Source organism: Arvicanthis niloticus, chromosome X (genome assembly GCF_011762505.2).
Source record: "Arvicanthis niloticus isolate mArvNil1 chromosome X, mArvNil1.pat.X, whole genome shotgun sequence".
Lineage (NCBI taxonomy): Eukaryota > Metazoa > Chordata > Mammalia > Rodentia > Muridae > Arvicanthis > Arvicanthis niloticus.
Genome location: NC_047679.1, coordinates 85944336 through 85965553, shown reverse-complemented (window position 1 = coordinate 85965553; position 21218 = coordinate 85944336). Strand labels below are relative to the sequence as shown.

The 21218-nt window shown below is 37.9% G+C and overlaps 1 protein-coding gene across 1 annotated transcript in view; it reads right to left on the bottom strand.

Annotated features, from left to right (window-relative positions):
- The window catches only part of Radx (RPA1 related single stranded DNA binding protein, X-linked), a 74828-nt gene that overhangs the window by 11086 nt on the left and 42524 nt on the right, over positions 1 to 21218 (bottom strand). Inside the window, exons 11-12 of the mRNA XM_034486211.2 lie at positions 12119 to 12180; positions 144 to 434 (exon numbers count right to left, since the gene is read on the bottom strand). Of these exons, the coding sequence (XP_034342102.1) occupies positions 144 to 434; positions 12119 to 12180 (353 nt within the window). The remainder of the gene's footprint in view (positions 1 to 143; positions 435 to 12118; positions 12181 to 21218) is intronic.

The following is a 21218-nucleotide window of genomic DNA, read 5'->3' as shown; positions in this document are numbered from 1 at the left end:
TTCTCCCCCCCCACACACACACCTTGGATTTGTATATGGAAGAGGTTGCTTATATTTTTTAAGGCTAACTTCTAACTATATTTAAATATGAACAGACATTAAATTAATAGTATTCACGAATAATAGAAGAGAAGTTCACCTACCTAGGATTGTTACTTCAAAATGTCCAAGGCTCCGGGCACTCTGAAATTCATTGAGTTTGGGGGAATTTCCTTCTGGTGGTATGTACTTTGAAGGCTGAGAATTAAACTGCTGGGTGAGAAACTTCTCATGCTCCAAAATAAATTTCCGTGGAATACTTTCAGGATCGACATGAGCATATTTTAGGTGGTCTCTCAAGCTACCCTTCCTATCTCGCCACAGTCGACTCTCCCATCTCTCATTTGTGATTCTTCTGGACTTGCCTGTGGCACTAGCAGTTGAACTTTCTTGACCTGTTCAAAACACAATGAGATAGGCACAATTAGCCCATAAACTGGCTGGATCAAGGCACTCACTACATTAAAGAGGACAGATCAATGAGGAAGAATTAAGCAGCTTTAAAAATCAACCACTAACAAAATGAAAGTTGCCGGGCAGTGGTGGCACACGCCTTTAATCCCAGCACTTGGGAGGTAGAGGCAGGCGGCTTTCTGAGTTCGAGGCCAGCCTGGTCTACAGAGTGAGTTCCAGGATAGCCAGGGCTACACAGAAAAACCCTGTCTCGAACCCCCCCCCCCCAAAACAAAATTAAAGTTGAGTATCTAAAAGATAATTCTTATTAAAGTTAGGAAAGAGTGGTCTGGCGTGATGGCTAGGTTGGTTAAGAGTACTTGATCTTGCAGAGGACCTGAGTTGAACACTTGCATGATGTCTCATAACTGTCCATAACTCCAGTTCCAGGGGATCAAATGCCCTCTTTTGATCTATTTATGGGCCAAGCACACATGTGGTGCAGTCATACATGCAGGCAAAATAACCATCTACATATAATACATAAATCTTTTAAAACGTTCAAAGTTTCTTTTTAAAAAAATATTCAGAAAAATTTCGTTTTCTAAATAAGTTTTCCTCCAAAATAATGGGTGATGTACTTTTCCCGTTTGTTGGAATTATGGAGATTTGTAATTATCTTTTTTTTATTTTTTTTTAGTATTTCTACATTTTCAAAATGCTCTCAAAGAAACATGTTTCTTTTACTTTATGTAATACAACCAAGTGAAATCAACTTCCTGACAATGGTAATATTCAGTCATTTATTTATCGTTCATGTTAGCTAGCTTCAACTGTCAACTTGCCATGGCTCAGAGTCTTGATGGCATCTCAAGTAGGGGACTGTCCAGATTGGACAGCTCTGGAGCCATGTCTATGAGAAATTACCATGACTGATAATTGATGGGGGATGACTCAGGTCACTGTAGGCAGTGCTATTCCTGGGCTATAGGGCGGCTTGGTAAGTCAGAGGAAGGAAGCCAATAAGCAACATTCCTCTCTGGTTTCTGCTTCAGTTCCTGCCTTCAGTTCCTGCTTTCAGTTCCTTTGGCTTCCCTCCATAACGGATGGATTCTCACATGTAAGCCAAACAAATCCTTTACTCCCCCAAGTTGCTTTTAGTTAGTGTTTTGGTTATTACAGCAACAGAGAAACACACGAAAATAGCTTGTATTTCATAGCCTTGTATAGTTCAATTAACTCATTATGCAATTGAGGCTGGCCTTGAACCAGATCAGAGGATCATTCTGGTTTAGGCTCCTGAAGACTGGGGTTACAGGTAACTATAGAAATTACTCATTATTGGTAGAATTCAAGCCTAAAATAAAATTGCCAATTTCTGCTAAAAGTGATCTGAACAAATGCAGCCTTTTCGTGAATAACATTTCTCCTACCAAAAAAAGTTACATTTAGTATGTCTGATACTTCTTTCAGATACAATTAGCATATGATAAAGAAAGAAGCAAATAAATTGAGATGAAAGATCTCAGGACTTTGGCTGAAAAATGGCTCTGTGGGTAAGGGCGGTTACTGTGGATCCTGACAGTATGAGCTCAATCCCGAGGACTTAACATGGTGTGAAGGGACAATCAACTCTCACAAATTGTCCTCTGAACTCTACATGTTTGCACACACACAATCAAATGTTTAAATGAGGTCTCTATTCTTATTCTTTATTTTTTATTTTAAGTTGTGTATGTATATAACATATGCATGTGTGCATGCAGGTACATGTGCATACAGTCAGAGGGTAATGCTGACTGTTTTCCTATATTGCTTTCCACCTTATTTTTTGAGACAGGTTCTTTAACTGAACATGAAACTTACTGATCATCTACATTGGCTGGCCAGCAACCTCCAGGTATCTGCCTGTTTCTGTGTCCACAGTGGTGGAATTACAGGTATGTGCTCCTCTGCGTCTCTTGTTAAGTGGTTGTTAGGGATCTGAGCTCAGCCTATCAGACTCACAGTGTAAGTGCTTTGATGAAGGAGCCATTTCCCTAGAACCTTATTGGCTATTAAGGAGTCAATTTGTTACCTATATACAATTCAACTGGTATGTTTACTTTCTAAAGCAGAATATAAGTTATCCCTTCCACACTACAACATTCTTTCAACAGCTATTGGGTGCCTATTATACATCAGACATGGTGCTAAAGAATTCGGTACACATAATATTTTGATTGAATAACACAGCATTAGAAGTAAAGACACATTCATGCTAAAAATAAGAACAAAAAACAGATTTAAAAATAGGACTCTCATGTTGTCATTTCTACAGGCAAAGGCAAGCTACTTAATGAGCACTGTAATTTTCAGTTAACCAAGTTTGCCAAGCTGCTTCTTTGCAGCAGCTTATGTCCTGCTGTTGATTCCTGTCCTGGCACAAGAAACCTTGATGAGACAGAGGCAGAAACAAGGCTTCACCACTATTGCTTTTTATATTTTACCCTCTATCCATAAGCCAACCACAATGCTTTGTTTCTATCAGTACTAGAGACTTACTGAAAAATTATTATATGTTAAAAGATAGTATTATAAGGGAAGATATAGAATCTGAACACATACTTCTAGTCACCAGAAAACTAAAACACTGCAGTTCCAGAAGAGTTATTTTAAATTCAAAAATCAAGCTGATGGACATTCCCATGATGATGGTTTTATAATAAAATGGGTAAACAAATCAATCACACATGAAAAGAAAGGGGTAACTCAAGTCCAAGAGAATAGGATTACACAGAAAATTGGGAAATTATTTTATAGCTTTTAAGAAATTTCCTATAAAGTACTCAGGGCAACAGAAAGTTGTTGAGCATAGTGGTAGAAGCCTGTAATCTCAGCACTGAAAGGCAGAAGCATGAGACATGTGACTTTGAGATCCAGGTGTGCTATGTTAGACATTGTCTAATAAAAAAAGATGAGCAGCAGCAATCGACAATTAACTACTCGGTGACCCAAACCATATTGGACATTCCCATGGCATGAGCAAGCCATATAGTATTTTCATCTTTTAAAAATAAATATTTATCTTATAGAAAAATTATATTATTGAACTTGGCAGGAATAAGTCTCTCTCTCTCACACACACAAACATACATTCACTTAGGACCTTGGATTATGGATTATTGAAAATTATGTATAATATCATCACAGTCTAACAAAGTTGGGGCTCACGTCTTCCATTCTTAAAATAAAAAAACAAGCTTTACTATAAAAAACTAACTAGAATATACTATAGAGTAAAAAAGAATTGAGCAGTAAATATTTAGTTTGCATCACAATGTTTATTTTTTATTTTCTCTTGATTTGTACATTTTGAACTTCTGTTCCAGGGGTACTACCTATAATAACTAATTATAACTACTAAGATGAGCTGAAAACACACACACACACACTCACACACACACATATATACACACATGTGCACACACGGACGATGTATTATTAAAGACTAACTGAGGTATACCAGGGTTTACATGTTTTATAAAATTTCCTCTCAAAACCTTGCTCTATATTTTTTATCTTAGTAACTTCAGATTATAATTTCCTACTTGAATTAGATGTTCCCAACAAATGAATGTGAAATAAATACAGGCAACATTGGCAGTTACAGGTTGTGAATAACTACATGTCCAAGAAAACTGGGGAAAAAAATCTACTCAGAGTTCAGGTTTTTCTAAAAATGAGATGAAGAATCACAAACTAGAATTATTTTAAATGCTTAGCTTGAACATTACTAGAATTGCTATACAAAAGATATATCTGTTTATCTTATGAAAAATGGAAAGACATGCCAATACACAAATTAAAATGTTATCCATGTGGGCTGGAGAGATGGCTCAGTAGCTATGAACATGGGCTGCTCTTGAAGTGGACCTAGGTTCGGTTCCCAGAACCCAAACAGCATCTCACAATTGTCTGTAATTTCAGTTCTAGGGGATCTGACGCAGATATACATGCAAGCAAAACAACCACCCTTATAAAATAAAAAATAATTAGAAACAGTTATTCACGATGAAAGTGATGGAATAGAAGATAGGAAACATGAGAACTAAAGTTCTTTAATAGATACTCTTTGGTATAGTTAACTTTGGAACTATGCCAATAATTAGCCAAATTATAAAATGAGCATTATTTAAATATATCCAAAGAAATCTTTCCCTAAGAATTAAAGTACAAGAAATGAACTTAAATATCTACCTAGTTTACAACAGAACCATACAGAAAGAAATGTTACAAGTTACCAAACTATAAGAGTAGGTATACATTAAAAACCAAAAGAACCTTTAAAACATCATTTGGAGTCTCTTAATTTTGTGGTAGGTATTATGGTTTTCCTATGTCCCCAAAGGCTCAGATGTTGAAGGCTTGTTTTACATCCAGTGGTTCCATTTATTGAGAGGTGATTTAATAATGAGGATTTATGACTAACCAGTGGATCTATTTCTTGGTGGCTTTTCAGATATCCACACCCTTGATGGGCAAGGCAGTTTCACAGATGTTCTTAAAGCAAACACAAAGATTTGCAATTCTTGATTTTATAGGGGTTTCTGAGTCAAGGGAGTAGGGAACCATTTTCATAGGTCACCTCAGGCTTGATTACAGGAAGAGGAAGAGGAAGCACAGAGCCCGGACTCTTACAGTGGAATAAATTTCTTTTATTTTAATCTTGAGTGTGAAAAGGAATTTGTTGATTTGAATTAGAAGTGTAAGTGTGAAATAATGTTTTGCCTTAACATTACCTAAATAACCTAATAAGCTGTAAGTTAAGCAAGTACTTTTTCTCGTTCTACCTACAAGGGCTTAGAAATAACTAAACAAGTATATTTGCGAGTCTATAATACCATGACTATAATTGGTAATTAATACAGCTCTGTGGAGAAGATGGCTAACTTCATGTCTAAGGAGAGAATGTTCGAGAGGAGTTTGTAAATATGCCATTAAACTAGTAGAAAAATCCCCCAAATCCCTACTACTGTCATCCATCATTAGGGTCATATGAACAGCATAAGCATAAATGAAGAATTTCTGACCCACCAAGCTTGGCAGAATGTCACTTAGAATGACAGTGAAAACTGAAAAAAAAAAAAAAAAAAACACCAAAGGAAGCAAAACTGAACCAAGGCAACAACAAGGAATCTACTCCACAATTGGTTACCTTTTTAGGATACTTGGGATCCAAATCATTACTTTGAAGACTGAGAAAGAAAAATGAACTACATGTCTACATAAACTTCTAAGCCAAGATCTTTCTCCTTATAAAGCTATTTATCTTCTCAGGTAATGAATAAAGAAGGAAATATAAAATTATATGAACTTTTGGACCTCAGCATTGGACTAGTAGCAGACAACATCAAGAAACAAGGAAATTTTCTAATAGTCTAGAAAAAAAAAAAAAAAAGCAGCACAAGCCTGTTAAGGCTCCTGCCCCTCAACAGGTAACAAGGAACAAGGAAAAAACAAAACAAAACACCAGACTGAGTCTCCCTTTCATGGTCAACCCTAATCACAAATACATATAAGTAACACAAATGAACTCAGCAGGGTGTGTCTGTGTGTGTGTGTGTGTGTGTGTGTGTGTGTACATAATAAAATAAATAATATGAGGCTGTGTGTAGGGCACTTCAGAAGTCAGAGCGGGGAGAATAGGGTGGAAATGATGACTCCAAAAATGTAATTAAATAAAGAAAACATTTAATTGTAAAATATTTAAACAGAAATTATCAGAATTGACTGGGCACGAAAGCTGGACAAGGGTTCAGATCAATCATGTGAACACTTAGTCCAGATACAGACAACTTCAAAACAGCAGGGAAGCTTTATGGATTTTTAATTGCCTTTGCTCTGGCCCTCCCTAGGTACAACAGGATTCAAAGGTACAGAAGGAAGCCAGGGTTTACTGTATGGGATCCTGGTCCTGGACACCTTATTCAGTCATTATGTAGCTTTCTTCTTTCTGTGTTCCTTAGGCTATGGGCGGGTGATGAGGTATGTGAGCCCAGGAGTGTGTGGAGGTCAAAGGTCAACACCAGCTATCTTTCTTTTTTTGGCTCCACCTTAGTTTTTTTATTAACATTTTTTTTTCATGCAAGATACTTTGATAATATTCCTCACCTCTTCCAGTTCCTCCCAGATCATCTTCCCCTTCCTAACTTCATGGTTCTCTCTCAGAAACAAACAAAAGACCCACGAGAAGTTAAAAAAAAAAAATCAAACAAACAAAAACCTGAAAATCAATGTTTTGATTTCCATCTTAGGTTTTTAGACAGGATGTCTCACCAAACCTACTCTATTTTTAGCTTGGTTGGTGGGTCAGCAAGCTCAGGGTTCTCCCAGTCTCTTTCTGCCCTGTACCACCCCAGGGCTTACTGTTGTGCACTGAAGGAGGGGCACAACATAGAGCCAATCGGCCAAGGTTGGGAGAAGTGGTATTTCATTGTAATTTCTGCTGCTCTGGGAAATGTCTGTCAGGACAATAGAGGGACACAATTAAGGAATGGAGCATTGTGTACCTACATACAATGTGTTTCTCCCAAGAATTGGAGGAAGTTTCTAGAAAAAGAGACATTTATAGTTTTTAGGGGGAAAAAGCAGAAAGACCCCTGAGGAAGAAAAAGCTGATTTCTATAGTCACTGCATCATAATATTCTAAATGTTCAGTTTTCAATAAGAAGCCAAAGCCTTACAAAGGAGAAAGTGGACATATTTTTTTTATGTCGCTGTTTGAACAGTTTTCGCTTTTTCCATTTGTTCATGACCCATGGCATTTAATAGTATAAGTATTTAATAGCACCATTCAGTGAAATATAAAAATATTAGCAACATAGGAAAACATAAAAATTAAACCAGAGAAACAGTACTTGAACCAAAGTCAAAATATCAAAGAGGAAAAACTACAATAATGAAAATCAAACAAATAAACCCACGGGGGTGGGGGAACAATTACAGAGAAAAAGAATCCAGTCAAGGGCTTTAATGGTATTTTTGAGGAGGCAGAAAGAGAATCAGCAAAATGGGAGGTCCATTAAGGAGCACAAAGGGAACTGAGCTAAAAAACCCAGGCCAAGAGAACAGGTGTGGCAACATTAGGCTGACCAGAGCTGATGTTATCAGCTATAAAGGAAGGGAAGGCAAGAGTGCTTGAGGAAAGAATGGCCCTGGATTTCACAATGAGACCCATTATAACAAAATGGGTGAAAGGCATGACAAAAGGAAGAAACACAAAAGCAAGGAAGAACCAGCTTGGCCAGCACAAAAATGTGCTTTACAGAAAAAGTCTCATAAAAAAAAAAAATACCAACAGGGCCAACATAGTGAATAAGTTAAAAAAATTAAATTTAATTAAAAAAACCTAATGTTTTCATAACAAATGTTTACGAAAATGATAGGTAGGGACCCTTCTTTGATGGGACTATAATATACCTAGTGTGGAACTCACTGAGGATGCTCACAAATATAGAACTATTTTAGAATTCAGCTATAACAATTCTAGGCACAGACTCAAGATGGGAAGAAGACCATCCCTGAGCCAAGGAAAGAGGCCTCAGAAGAAACCTAACCTACCTCCATAGCTTTTAGTTCCAGACTGTGTGGGAAAAAAATGTCTGCTGTTCTAAATCCTGACTGTGGTATTTCATAAGTTCGACCCTTGCAAATGAACATAGTTGCTAACCTCTGATGGAGTTCTCAGTCTCTTCAGTTGAGACAAAGTGTGGGGACCTGATAAGGTGTTAGTGTTGATTCATTGCTTTCCTACTTTGGGTTTCCATCATTATCTAGATCAATTATGTCTCATTTCTTTTCTTGTCCTTCATTTTTATAACCACAACTATATATTCCTGGCCTTTATCATCATATCCTAGCATTTTTGCCCCTAGAATTGTTTTCTACCTGTTCTCCATAGAGCCACCAAAGTAAAGTCTTAAAATGAAAAGAAAACCATGCAATTCATTCTGATTATTATCTTCAGAATTCTCTGTTTTGGTGTCTGAATTACAAGATTCTCTCCCCTCCCAAAAAAATTTGAAAAAAAAAAAATAAAAAAGCCAGGCAGTGGTGGCACACGCCTATAATCCCAGCACTTGGAAGGCAGAGGCAGGCGGATTTCTGAGTTCGAGGCCAGTCTGGTCTGCAGAGTGAGTTCCAGGACAGCCAGGACTTCACAGAGAAACCCTGTCTCAAAAAACCAAAAAAGTCATTAGAGTACTTTCTGCCTCTTGCTTTTAATGTAGCACACCAAAACTATAACAGGCCCCCAGACCTTAGCATGACTGACTCCATGATGGAAGTGCCACTCAAGTTTTAAAACTCAGCAAGTAGACAGCACCATCAGCCAAAACTAAAACAAAGACTCAATCCATCAGAGTCCATAGTTATGGGAAAGTTTCTAAATGTGCTAACCTTGCCTTTTGGCTTCCGCAGTTCTGCTTCTGGCTAACTGTTCTTGTTCACTGAAGCATGTCAACCCAGAACATAGTTTTTGGGCTTAAAAGCTCACCCAGAGAAAGGCTCAGTGCTACACTGGAATCGTGAATACCCAGTGTAGTCACCCACTGGCTAATAAAGACTTTGTATTGGCTTAAACCTATGTCCAAGTACTCTTTTGGATGAGTACCTTACAACTAAAAAAATTTAAAACCTTGTTGTATTTTGACATTATATAAAAAGTCTTCTGTTTGAGCTTGGGCAAAAACTGATCTTTGCCTATATACTTGGTAATTTGTCAAAACTCTACTTTATTGTTTATGAATTAATTAGGTATTTCTTGGACACAAGTCTCTCAAGCCCATTTTTTACCTTTCTTAAGGGCTGGGTAAACAGAGACTAACACAGTATCAATACACTCATCAACCAGAATTATCTGTTTCTAAACTTAGCTTTGTCATTGCAGCAAAAGTGTTTTAATAGTTTAAACTTAATTTTGTTGCAGAAAATTTAAAACAGAATAAGACTGGCCCGCAGGCCTGTCTGTAGGACATCATCTTGTTCACTACTTGATTTAGGAAGGTTCGAGTATCATTCTTGGATAGGTGGCTTGAGCCGTTATAGGAAAGGTACCGAATAGCAGCAAGGAAGTAAGATAGTAAGCATCATTCCTTCTTCATATTTGCTTCAGTGTCTGCCTCCAGGTTCCAATTTTGAGCTATATTTCCCTGGCTTCCTTCAATGGTGGATTATAACCTGTAAGCTAAAATAAACCTATTTCTTAGTTCCTCTCTAAGTTTCTTTTGGTTATGACACTATCAGAACAACAGACAGCAAACTAAAAATTACTCAGCTATGCTCACAGCCTTTGGAAGTACTTTTTGAAAATTGATTTTGTGGTGGTTGCTTGTTTTTTGTCAACTTGACACAAACCAGGGTCATCTGGGAAGAAGGCATCTTATTTGAGAGCATGCCTCCATAGAATTGGATCTTAGGAAAGTTTGTAGGGCATTTTCTTGAATGATGATGGTGTGGGAGGGCCTATATCATGTTGGGTAGTGTCACCTTTGTGCTGATGTTCTGGGTGTTTTAAGAAGCCAGGCTGACCAAGCCATTAAGCAGCATTTCTCTAAGGCTTCTGCACCAGTTCTTGCTCTGATTGCCCTGGATGATAGACTACAAATTATAAAATGAAATAAACACTTTCCTATCCAACTTGCTTTTGATCATGGGGTAAAGCATTTCCCATAGAAGACCTGAGTTTAAATTCCATGAACCAAGCAAAGCAGGTAATCCTAGTGTTTCTACAGGGATATAGGAGGCAGAAAACAGGAGAATGTCAGGATGTTCAGAACCTACCTAGCCTGGTATACATAGTGTCACACAAAAAGAGATGCTGTATCAAGGTGGAAGGTGAGAACTGGCACTCAAGGTTATGCTCTGAGTTCCATACAAAAATCCCAAACCCAGCATTTCATATCATGTAGCTATCAATAAAAACTGTACCAAAATCTTTGGCACCATTTAGTGATACATCATATTTAAGAAGATAATAGAAACAAAATGCTAGCTTCACCTTTGTCTGAGTGAAGGATTGAAATAAAATTCACACCAAAAGCCAGGATGGAAGTAAAAAGCTAAAATGTTTAATACAGATAGATGATCTGTTGGTTTAGGACAGTGACTTAAGGTGTGTGAGTGAGGAGGGGGGCTGGTCTGGGAGGAGAAGAGGGCTGTAATCAGGATGTAAAGTGAATGAATGAATGAATAAATTAAATAAATAAATAAATAAATAAAAATGGAAAAAAACTCCATTTAAACCAAATAATTCTAATGACATCTTACCAGTACTAAATTACACTATAAAATCACTTCAGAAAACACCCCTAAACTCAATCCAGTCAAACAGATAGGAAATTACATTCAGTCTCTCCTCTCTCAAAAGCACCCCCCATGGTCAATTATAAACAAATGAACAAAAATTCCAAAGAAGGCTTACTTGGATTTACCTATTCTGCCTGCCAATTAAAATTGAACCTACTTAAACATTCTTCTGCTAAAACTAAAACTTACATTTGCTGCCACCAAAGGAACACACATTTTTATAATTACTTCCGCTCCTAAAGGTCGTCATTAGTCCATTTATTAATACAAGTGATCCCTACCTGATAGTGGTATGGACAGTAAAAAAAATTTTAAGAGAGAACTTTAAGATAAAAATGTTGATGGAAGTCACTCTTAAGACAGAAGAAACTGCTTTCATTTTGTACTCACACTGGCTACATTTTAAGAGCACCTGAATAATACTGTACAAATTCATGTGGCAAAAAATGTCTCTTTGAACACTTTTCTTTCTTTTGGGAGTTTCTGTGCTTTGAAACATCCCTTGTGGGGTTAAATCATACTAAATATTTAGAAATAAACATTTCTTTTAGTTGAAAGAGCAGTTCACTGTTAGCAGCAGATAGGATCATGAGCACGTAGCATATGGTCAGTCATAAGACTCTCTGATGAGATTGCGATCAGTTCCCTTGCACACACATCTGTCCTTCTTCCTGGAGGCATCAACCTTAACCTTCATTTCTGCTTCTCAGTGTTTCCTGCTTTGCATCTGGAGCTAATCTATTCCTTCTAGCCAATAGCATCTCTATGTTGATGGTGAATCTCTCTTTAAAGCACACTTTACCTTTCCAATACTTGGTAGCTGTTCAGATAAATTAATTGCAAAAAAATGAGTTAGACCTACAATTATACACATTTACAGGGTGCAATAAAATGCTTGCATATGTGTATACAATGTATAATGATGAAAGTAGAATAACTGGAAGATCGATTACCTCATAAACTTAGCATTTGTGTTTGGATCCATATTTCTAATCGCTTCTAGGTATGTACAATCAAATGTCAACTCTACTTACCCTAATGTGTTATAGAACACTAGAAGTAAGTCCTGGTAATTGTCCCCTGATACCTTGTAAGCATCCTGTCTCCATGCTTATATTCCTATTCCCAGGCTCTGGCAGGCATTATTATAGTTGCATGCAATTTTCAAGGTTTTTAATGATGACTTAAACCAACATGAGAAGCTTTATTTGTTGCTAATAGGAGCTATAATACAACACTGGAGAATGAAATCAAATATTAAATGTGTATGCAACAGAGTTCCACCAACTTTTGTAAGACATAATAACTAAAACAGAAAGACACAATGGAATGAACATACTTGATATGTTGTGTTTGTTTCCTTTCGTTTGTGCAGAAGAATCTGGTTGAGGAACAGGAATCCTGCAAATGATAAGAAAATAAGATAACCACAAATTATAAAAAAGAGACTTAAATGGGAGAAAAAAACTCAATTGAGTCTATTCAGAATTTATTTTAATTCAATAATTTAATTCAATACATTTTAAAGTAATACATTAAATATACCCATAATTACCAAAAAATACATACATAATGTAGTTCAAACCCCTCCAATGGAGTTAAGCTTTATTACAAAAAGGAACATTTAATTTCAAACATTTTCATTATCATATGGCAATTCCACAATAAGTGCAATGACCTTGTTCTCCTGTTTTCTTCAACAGGTCTGTAAAACAACCACCTTTCCTGTCCTACAACTTTACTTTATAGTTACTTCTGTACTACTTCAGATCTGCATTTATTTTTTTTTTCAAGCAAATAACAATTCTATGCCTCTTTTCTTCTGTTTATCTCTCTTTTGTCCTTCAAACTTTAACTCAATTATTTCTTATAGAATCCTACCCTGATTTTTATTCAGGGCTAACTGCTCCTTTTACATGCCAAGATAGTACCAGAATAAACAGTGTTGTCTGATGCTGTCCTCTGTGCATGGCATGACCATTGCCTTCTTGAACTATTAGCAGCTGGGATTACTAAAGATAGCACAAGAAGATTGGGTTCATTGATGTCCCTTCATGAAGGGAGGGGGCTGAAGAGTTCCTATCCTCCCCTGAATTGAATTCTATAAGCATTTAACAGTGGTTAGGAAAGGGGGAGGGGTGGTTCTTCAGTGACACAGCTGCTCCTGAATTCCCTATGTTCCAGTAAATGACTCCTTACCCATGACCCTGTTAAATCCCAATTAAACTCACTGGCATAAGAAGCTGGGCCTGGGAAGAATCATTTGAAATAGATGTTTGTCCATCTTACCAGAAAAAGATCATAAAACACACAACCCTAATCCATATCACAACAGAATTAAAAAGGAATCTTGGAGACTTAGCATTGTGTCTTTTGTGGGCTATGAAGAATGTAGCTGAAACTAAGCTGTCTGAGGGTAGAACATCTGTGCAGGGAATCCAGGTATGGTTGTCCCTCCCAGTGTGGTATTAGAATCTTAAGCAAGCTGTGGTGTCTGTTGTGTGATCCTTGTTCTGGACAGTAAGACAAGTAACTGACTTCCAGTGTTCTGCCTAGAATGATTCTGCCTACGTAATGGAAGAAATACAACAAGAAAAAAAAACCCACATGGATGCTATGTTCTGCACTAGCTATTAAATTAGCAGGAAGAATAAAAGAGAGGGGGAAAGGGGAGAGGATACGGGCATTGGCTTGCAATTTCTTGTTAGAACATAAGGAAAAGAGTAAAAATTATATCTGTCCTAAATAGCCTCTCTTGGGATACCCAAACTTGGATTCCATGGGCAGAACTGAGCAACGAAGAGGAAGTGAGGCAGAAGTGATACAAGATACCTCTCAGTGGTGGTTTGTATATGCTTGACCCAGGGAGTGGTACTATTAGGAGGTGTAGCCTAGTTGGAGTAGGTGTGGCCTTGTTAGAAGTGTGTCATTGTGAGGGTGGGCTTTGAGCCCCTCCTTCTAGCTGCCTGGAAGACAGTCTGCTCCTGACTTCCTTTCCATCAAGATGTAGAACTCTCAGCTCCTCCTGCACCATGCCTGCCTGGATGCTACCATACTCCCACCTTGATGATAGTGGACTGAACCTCTGAACCTGTAAGCCAGCCCCTATTAAATGTTGTCTTTCATAAGAGTTGCCTTGGCCATGGTGTCTGTTCACAGCAGTAAAACCCTAAGTAAAACACAGAGGAAGGGAAAAGATGCAGAATACAGAGGGAGCCTTAAAAATGTCCTGGATAAATAACATGAACTCCTATAATCTGGAATAGTCTGCCTTAGAACTATGCAGCTTTCTAAAAGACAAAGGCTACATAATGAGGCAAATCATTCCCTGATTGACTGACTTATAAGAGCCCTTAGAGACACTTGGTTATCACTGGCTGAGGTCCCCATGAACATCAGGGACTTGAAGACAATAGAATGACAAGCATTAGTGAAGGGAATAAGTATACACAGGCTGTCTTTGATGCTCAGTTCACCGGGCCGGATAGGGCTGTGTTCACGTAACATCCAAAGAAGGGGTTGGTTGATAAAGCAGGGACCTAGGGACTGACTGGTATGGAGCTTTAGTGGCTTTGCTGAACCCCATGGTGGCACACAATCTTTGAGGTAGGAGAGACTGAAAGATTTACGTTAGCATATAGATCAGGTTTGTAAAGTGCAAAAGCAATTAAAAGGATGTAAGAAAAGGCAAAAGTAGACTGAAGTGTTTGTCTAGGTCACTCAAAAAGCAAACGAGGCAAGAAGTGTGTGAAGCCAGAGTTTCTAAACGAAAACAAGACAGAAAGCCAAATTCAATTTTTGTGAGCCTTGAGAAGATGTTTAAGCCTGAATAGAAGTTAATGAAGGTATAATGAAAGAGAAGTGAGGGTTAGTAAGACCAAGTTTATCTCAGGAGTGCACTTTGCCCTCAGAATTGGTGAGATATGTATATATATATATATATATACATATCTTCTATAAGAAAGAATATTGGGAGTGGGAATTTCTTTGTTCAGCTCAAGACTGTCTCAGTAGCAGATGTTGTTAACAGAAAAAGCATCAGCTTGGCCCTAGAGATTGTCAGAGCAAGGAGCCTGTGAGAAAACAGCAGGTGAGAGCACAGTCTTGACTCTTAAGACAGTCAGAGCAAAGAGACCATGTTCACACTTTGCAAGACAGTTTTATAGATGGTGTAATGATAACCAGTAAGACTTTTGTAGATTTTGAAAAGCATGTGAAAGATATGAAAGCACCCCTAAAGAAGGAAGGATAGAAGATCAGTTCACATGGTGCACAGGCACTATGTAAACCTTTAAAACTCATGGGATCTTTTGTGGTTTGGAAAGGTACGGATGACACATGAAAAAGTGAAAGAAAAATCCTGAAACTTGTATACCCAGTGCCTATACAAGTTAAAATCATAGTTATGGTGTTTTCAAAATATTTTGATTAGAAATAGCTGAGAGTAGTTAATGGACAAGAGTCCAGATTATTTTACATAGGTTTCAAAAATGTCAGAAATCCACAGAATATGACATTTGATGTTATATAATAAGTTGTTGTTGAGGCATATCTGCTCCTGACAGCAGCCCATTCTTGGATTGTAGTCTCATAGTCAACCCAAGCTGTTTAACATTGAGAAAAACAATACAGGCTTGAGAGGATGGTTTTCAGATAGTTTACAAGATAAACTAGGACATAATAGGTGTAGAATTAGAAGCCTTTTAAGTTAGATAGATGGTAGAGTGCTTTATTTAAATTGACAGATTGACAGACTAGATGGAATTTGTACCTCATACTATATAATTTACTTATCATGATTTTTTCAATCATATCTGGGAGAAGACTTTTTTAATTGGACAGAAAAGGTAAGATGTAGCAGAATTCTTCCCTAATTAATTTAATAATAAATATGAAAAGAAACCTATCACTGAGCAAGGAGAAGGCGGGCTTTCAGGGTCCAAGAGAGGAAAAGGGAAGACAGGAGGAGGGCACTTTCTTTTGGATGGAGAAGAGTGGAAGCAGGCAAAATGCAGATCAGGGACTGTTAGATCTGGTGGCAGAATCCACCTCCAGAAGATTTCTAACATAGAATAGTTAATGAGTTTAGGATGATAGATTCTGTGCCCAGCGATTGTGCTATCTGTTGATTCTAAACTAAGATTGTCTGGTGTTTTCCATTCTGCCAGGCTTTGGGGCAGGAAGAACTGAGCTCCAGGGGAAAGGTAGCTAGCAGAGCATGGGCTGGCGAGAGCACACCCACAGCTGCCCTTGGGCACCAAGAGAGCTATCTTGGAGCTCTGGAGAGGCAGAGCCAGCTTTGGTGGGAGAAGCCTTGGCTGGGGGAAACATGCAGTCTCGGGCTATGTGCCGGGCTGGGAACAGACAAAGACGGCCAGCCGGTGCTAAACTGGAGATAGGATTGATTTTTTAATAATTACACACAGCAGAGAGTGTGAACAAAGGTACTCTGAGAGAGTGGGCAGAAAAAGATGCTCCCAGAAGCCATGTGGTTATTCGATGAGATTTCTATTATCGGGGATGGACTACTTTCCTTTGAGCTATTATCCAGGGAAGATTCTGAGGCCCCTAAAACAATATAGACTACTGACATTGCTGTTGACTGTCCATCTGTTAGACTTTTGACTGAAGAGACCAGAGGTTTTAGTTGTAGAGCATAAATAAATGAAGCTTGAACTGAGCTGGAAGTTTCCTACCCGTTTGCCAGTTTTCATAGTGTTAGGAGGTACTATACAGGCTGTTGGGGAGGGAAAGCCATCAACATTCCTACATGGTTATGGACGCTGCATGTTATATCACCAACATGCCAGGCAAGGTGCCCACTAGTGCAATAGTGACATGACTGTTTTCCGATTAGATTTGGCTCACCCTAAACAAAAGAATTTGAATTTGGTGTTATAAAAGTAGTCAAAAGCCCATGGATAAGGAGATCATAGGACCTAATAGGGAAGCTACAGTTATTGTGTTTTCTCAGTAGGTATACTGCATCTTTTAAGTTTCCTTCTAAATATTTATTATACTTGCTATGCAAGTCTATTTCCAGACCTGTAGCCCTGAAACTTCTTCATTTGTAAACTACCTTTGCCTGGGAAGTCACCATCCCTTCCCCACACCCACCACTATCAAACACAAAAGCCTAGTTTCAGACCATAGCCCACTAACCCTCTTTGTTCCTGATATACCTTTGCTGGGTAAGCAGCTTCCTCCTTTTCTAATATCCTGCCACTTCCTCTCCCAATGTCCCCACCTGTAGCCATCTCAACACCCACAAGCCTAGCTCCAGATAAGTGGACTTTGAACCTGCTATCGTTTGAGAGCTACCTTTGACTGTTGAAATGCTCCTGTAGCAAACAGAGGCTATCACAGAAAACCACAACTGGACACAATGCAGAAATTGACAGACTATGGGGAGCCCAGTACCAATGGATACATGAATATCACAGCTCCTGCATTTTTGGTTTAAGAAACATTTTGGAAGAGGGAATGGAAAACTGAAAAGCAGAATATCAGAAAATCTGCTGCTAAGTGGTCTTTCCTAAAATGTCTATATAGACAAGATCAGAACAATGGAAATATCAAAGGGCATGTTAATGTGAAAGGGAAAAAAATTTCATATGCTCCATACAAAAAAACCTATAGGCAACAAATGACTACTGAGAGATGAAGAATTTTGTCTCTCTCAGCGATGAGTTCTCATAGTTGGTGTCCAGTACAAAGTGGTCAGCCATGAAAGCATAAACCCACAAACAACAAAAAAGACTCAGCAAGTTTTGTTTATATATCTGTGCATACATATGCATAATATACATACATATATGTAACAATAATGAACAAAGAAAAGGGCTATCGATTTGAGAGTACTGGAGTATGGGAAGGATTAGAGGGAGAGTTACCTGGGAGAGACTGGAGGAAAGTAAGTGAATGGGGTGGGGGAGTGATGTAATTCTATTTGAATTTAAAATGTATTAAAAAGGAATGTAAGCTACAGAGGAATGGATGGGGAATGCTGTCCTGCAGGTATGACTGATCATTGTTTTATTGAACTCTCAATAGATGTAATTACTTCTTTTGGGTCTTTTAATGTTCAGTCCTGGACAGGGTGAGGTTGAAAGAGTAGTGTTTATAGGGCTACAACTCTTACTAAGGAAATATAGGAAGTTATCAGTTGCCTAGGAGGAGAGGAGTGTCTTGAGAATTTTGGTTTCTTTGAAAAACATCAAAATATTATGGGAATGTGTTTTCATTCTAATTCCAGGTGTGGGATATGGAGCTGCTTCAGACTGTCTGGAGCAGGCGACTATGATTTGCCTCATGCTCTAGCTGAGGCATAATTTTCGCCAGCTGCAGATAGTTTCTGCAATTGCATGATATTTGGAATTCTGTGGACTTTTCAGAGGGTATAAAAATGCTAGGGCCCCAAGAGGCATCTGGGTTATTGGTTGGATGCTGTTGGTTGTGGTTTGTTAAGTAGTCCTCTACAAAGAAGAGATAACAAAGAAGAAATTAGATATCCTGACAGAAATGATCAAACTTGCTCCAAGGACCTTGATGCCCCCATGCTCCTTCCTGTAAGAAACCCTAATGAGACTCATTAGCTCATCAAGACAAACCTAATTGAAAATTTGTTTGGTCTACTGTTGGTGCCCTATCTGAGGCCTGGACCTGACCTGAAAGCCTCCTCCCTGAGGACTAGCTTTCATAGTACCAGAAGGCCACATGCAAGCTTCCAAAGAAGAGAGACAACCAACAGTCCTACCTAGCTATAATGCTTATGAACCACAACAATGCCCACAATGGCAGGATAACTTTAAAGGTGTGGTAGTGGCTTGAATACCTTGGCAGTAACCAACAACACTCTAATTGGACTTAAGACCTCCTTAACTAGAGGGAAATCATGCCTTGTACTGAAAACTTCACTAACTACTGAGGGCCACTGAAGTCATGGGTCTTGGAGGGAAACCTACAACCACCATTTTACTAAACTAACATAATCTCTAACTGTATTATAAATATCTGTTCTTATAGCCACATATCAGTGTAGACCTTACCCATCATCAAGGAAACTTCCCTTTGGATCAGATGGAGACTATTATAAAAAAAAAAAAAAAACACAACCAAGCTGGTGAGATGTCTCAGTAGTTAAGAGCACTGACTGCTCTTCTGGAGGTCATAAGTTCAAATCCCAGCAACCACATGGTGGCTCACAACCATCCGATGCCCTCTTATGAGTGTCTGAAGACAGCTACAGTGTACTTACATATAATAAATGAATAGAAGCCTTTGGGCTGGGGCGAGTGGAGGCCAGAGCAAGAGGAAGAAGGGAAGGGGGAGAGGGGAAGAAAGCCACAACCAATAAAACTGCAGAGTTGTGAAGCCCAGTCCCAATGACTATATATACAAAACAATTCTGTATCTAAGGCTCAGGGATCATTTCAGAAGAGAGGCTAAAAAACTGTTAAGATCCAGAGGATCAAGGAGTTTGCTGTGAGATTGTGTCTCCTAGCGATGTCAGAAGCTATACACATAATGTCTCACCATAATGACTATTCAGCTGTGAGAAAAATAAGGACAACAACAATAAACATGTTAAAGTGGACAAGAGAAAGCCCACAAGATCTTAACCCTACAAAAAGAACTGTGGGGAAACTCTGCTATTTACAGTCACAGTCTGAACTCAGCTCAAAGTGGAGGACTCCTTTTCCCAGCAAGGCTTCCTCTTCTCTGACTGACCTTATCTGGGGAGCCCACCTTCCACACCTTGTACCTGAGGAAGGTCACATAGTCCTTGGCAAAACTACAGGTTCAACTTCCCCTTTTCAGATAATAACCTGCTCAGCAAGTACCTGAGGTTCCTCTCCATGCAAATGAAGCATTCCCAGGACTTAAACCCTAGCCAATGATTTACATTCACCCTGAAAGCTCCTTCCCACTCTCCAGGGTTCATATATATAGCCCTTGTCCACCCCCAATAATGTTTATGTGTTCTCAATGTTTCACTGAAGACCATCTAAGAGAGCTGTTTCACTGAGTGCCACCTAAAAGAGCTGGAACATTCTGTCCCCTGGCACTCTCAGCTGGACCAGGATCTTGCAGACACTATCTGTTCCAGGCTCTGCTTCATCCTTCCTGCCCAGTGGGCAGCAGCGTCTAGACACCCTGAGAGAGAAAGCCATATAAAAAGAATGGAGATTCCTATGCTGAAAATAGAAGAAATAGACCCCCTCATCCAAGGAAAAGTGTACCAATTGGTTACCTAAGACCAAATGGTCAACCCTGAAACCAAACACATAAGTAACTTTGTATAAAAGGGTTTTTTTTGTATAAAACAAAATCTTTGTATAAAACAAAATCTTTTTTATCTTTGTATAAAAGACTGAACAGGTTGTATTTATGTATTTAGGAATATATATGTAATACATACATGTATTTACATATATGTAACAACAATTAAGGAAAAGAAGAGGCCTTGAATTTGAAAGAGAGCAAAATTTGGTATATGAGAAGATTTAAAGAAAAGAAAGAAAAGGAAAAATGATGTAATTATAAATAATAAAAATGGTACATTATATTCACTTTATTTCATCATTATATTTCCTTATTCTCATGTCTTTAATTCTTACAGCTAGTTATTAATGAACTATAAACAAGCATCATGAACATTGGAAATAGCATTTGACTATAAAATTTTAATAAAATATTTTACATGTTATTAAAATTAAAATAGTGAAATATATTATTTCTCAATTGGTTAAGAAAAAAACTCTAAGAGAAACCTAGATAACTAAAATAGTTAAAATACATCTATTTTGAAATCCATCAGCAGCATGTATTGTATATACTTATAAAAATGTTGACTAGAAAATGGTTTTACAATCCTGTACTATAAAAGAACTTCAACATCCCTGATTTCAAGCTCTACTACAGAGCTATTATAATGAAAACTACATAGTATTGACATAAAACTGGTTGCTCAATGGAATCAAATTGAAGACCCAAATGTAAACCCACACATCTATGGATATCTGATTTTTTTTTTTATAAAATCAGAAGTATAAGACAGAAATATAAGAAACATATTTTTATAATATATAAATATATTTTTAAGACAGAAATATACAATGGAAAAAAGAAAGCATTTTCAACAAATGTTTCTGGTTTAACTGGATGCTAGCATGTAGAAGAATGTAAATAGATCCATATCTATCACGCTGCACAAAACTCTAGTCCAAGTGGATCAAAGATCTCAACATAAAACCAGATACACTGAACCTGATAGAAAAGAAAGTGAGGAATAGCCTTGAATGCATTGGCACAGGAGACAATTTAGGGAACAAAACACCAATACAATTAATAAATGGAACCTCATGATACTAAAAAAGCTTCTGTAAGACAAAATATATTATCAATAGGACAAAATGGCACCCTGCAGATTAGGGAAA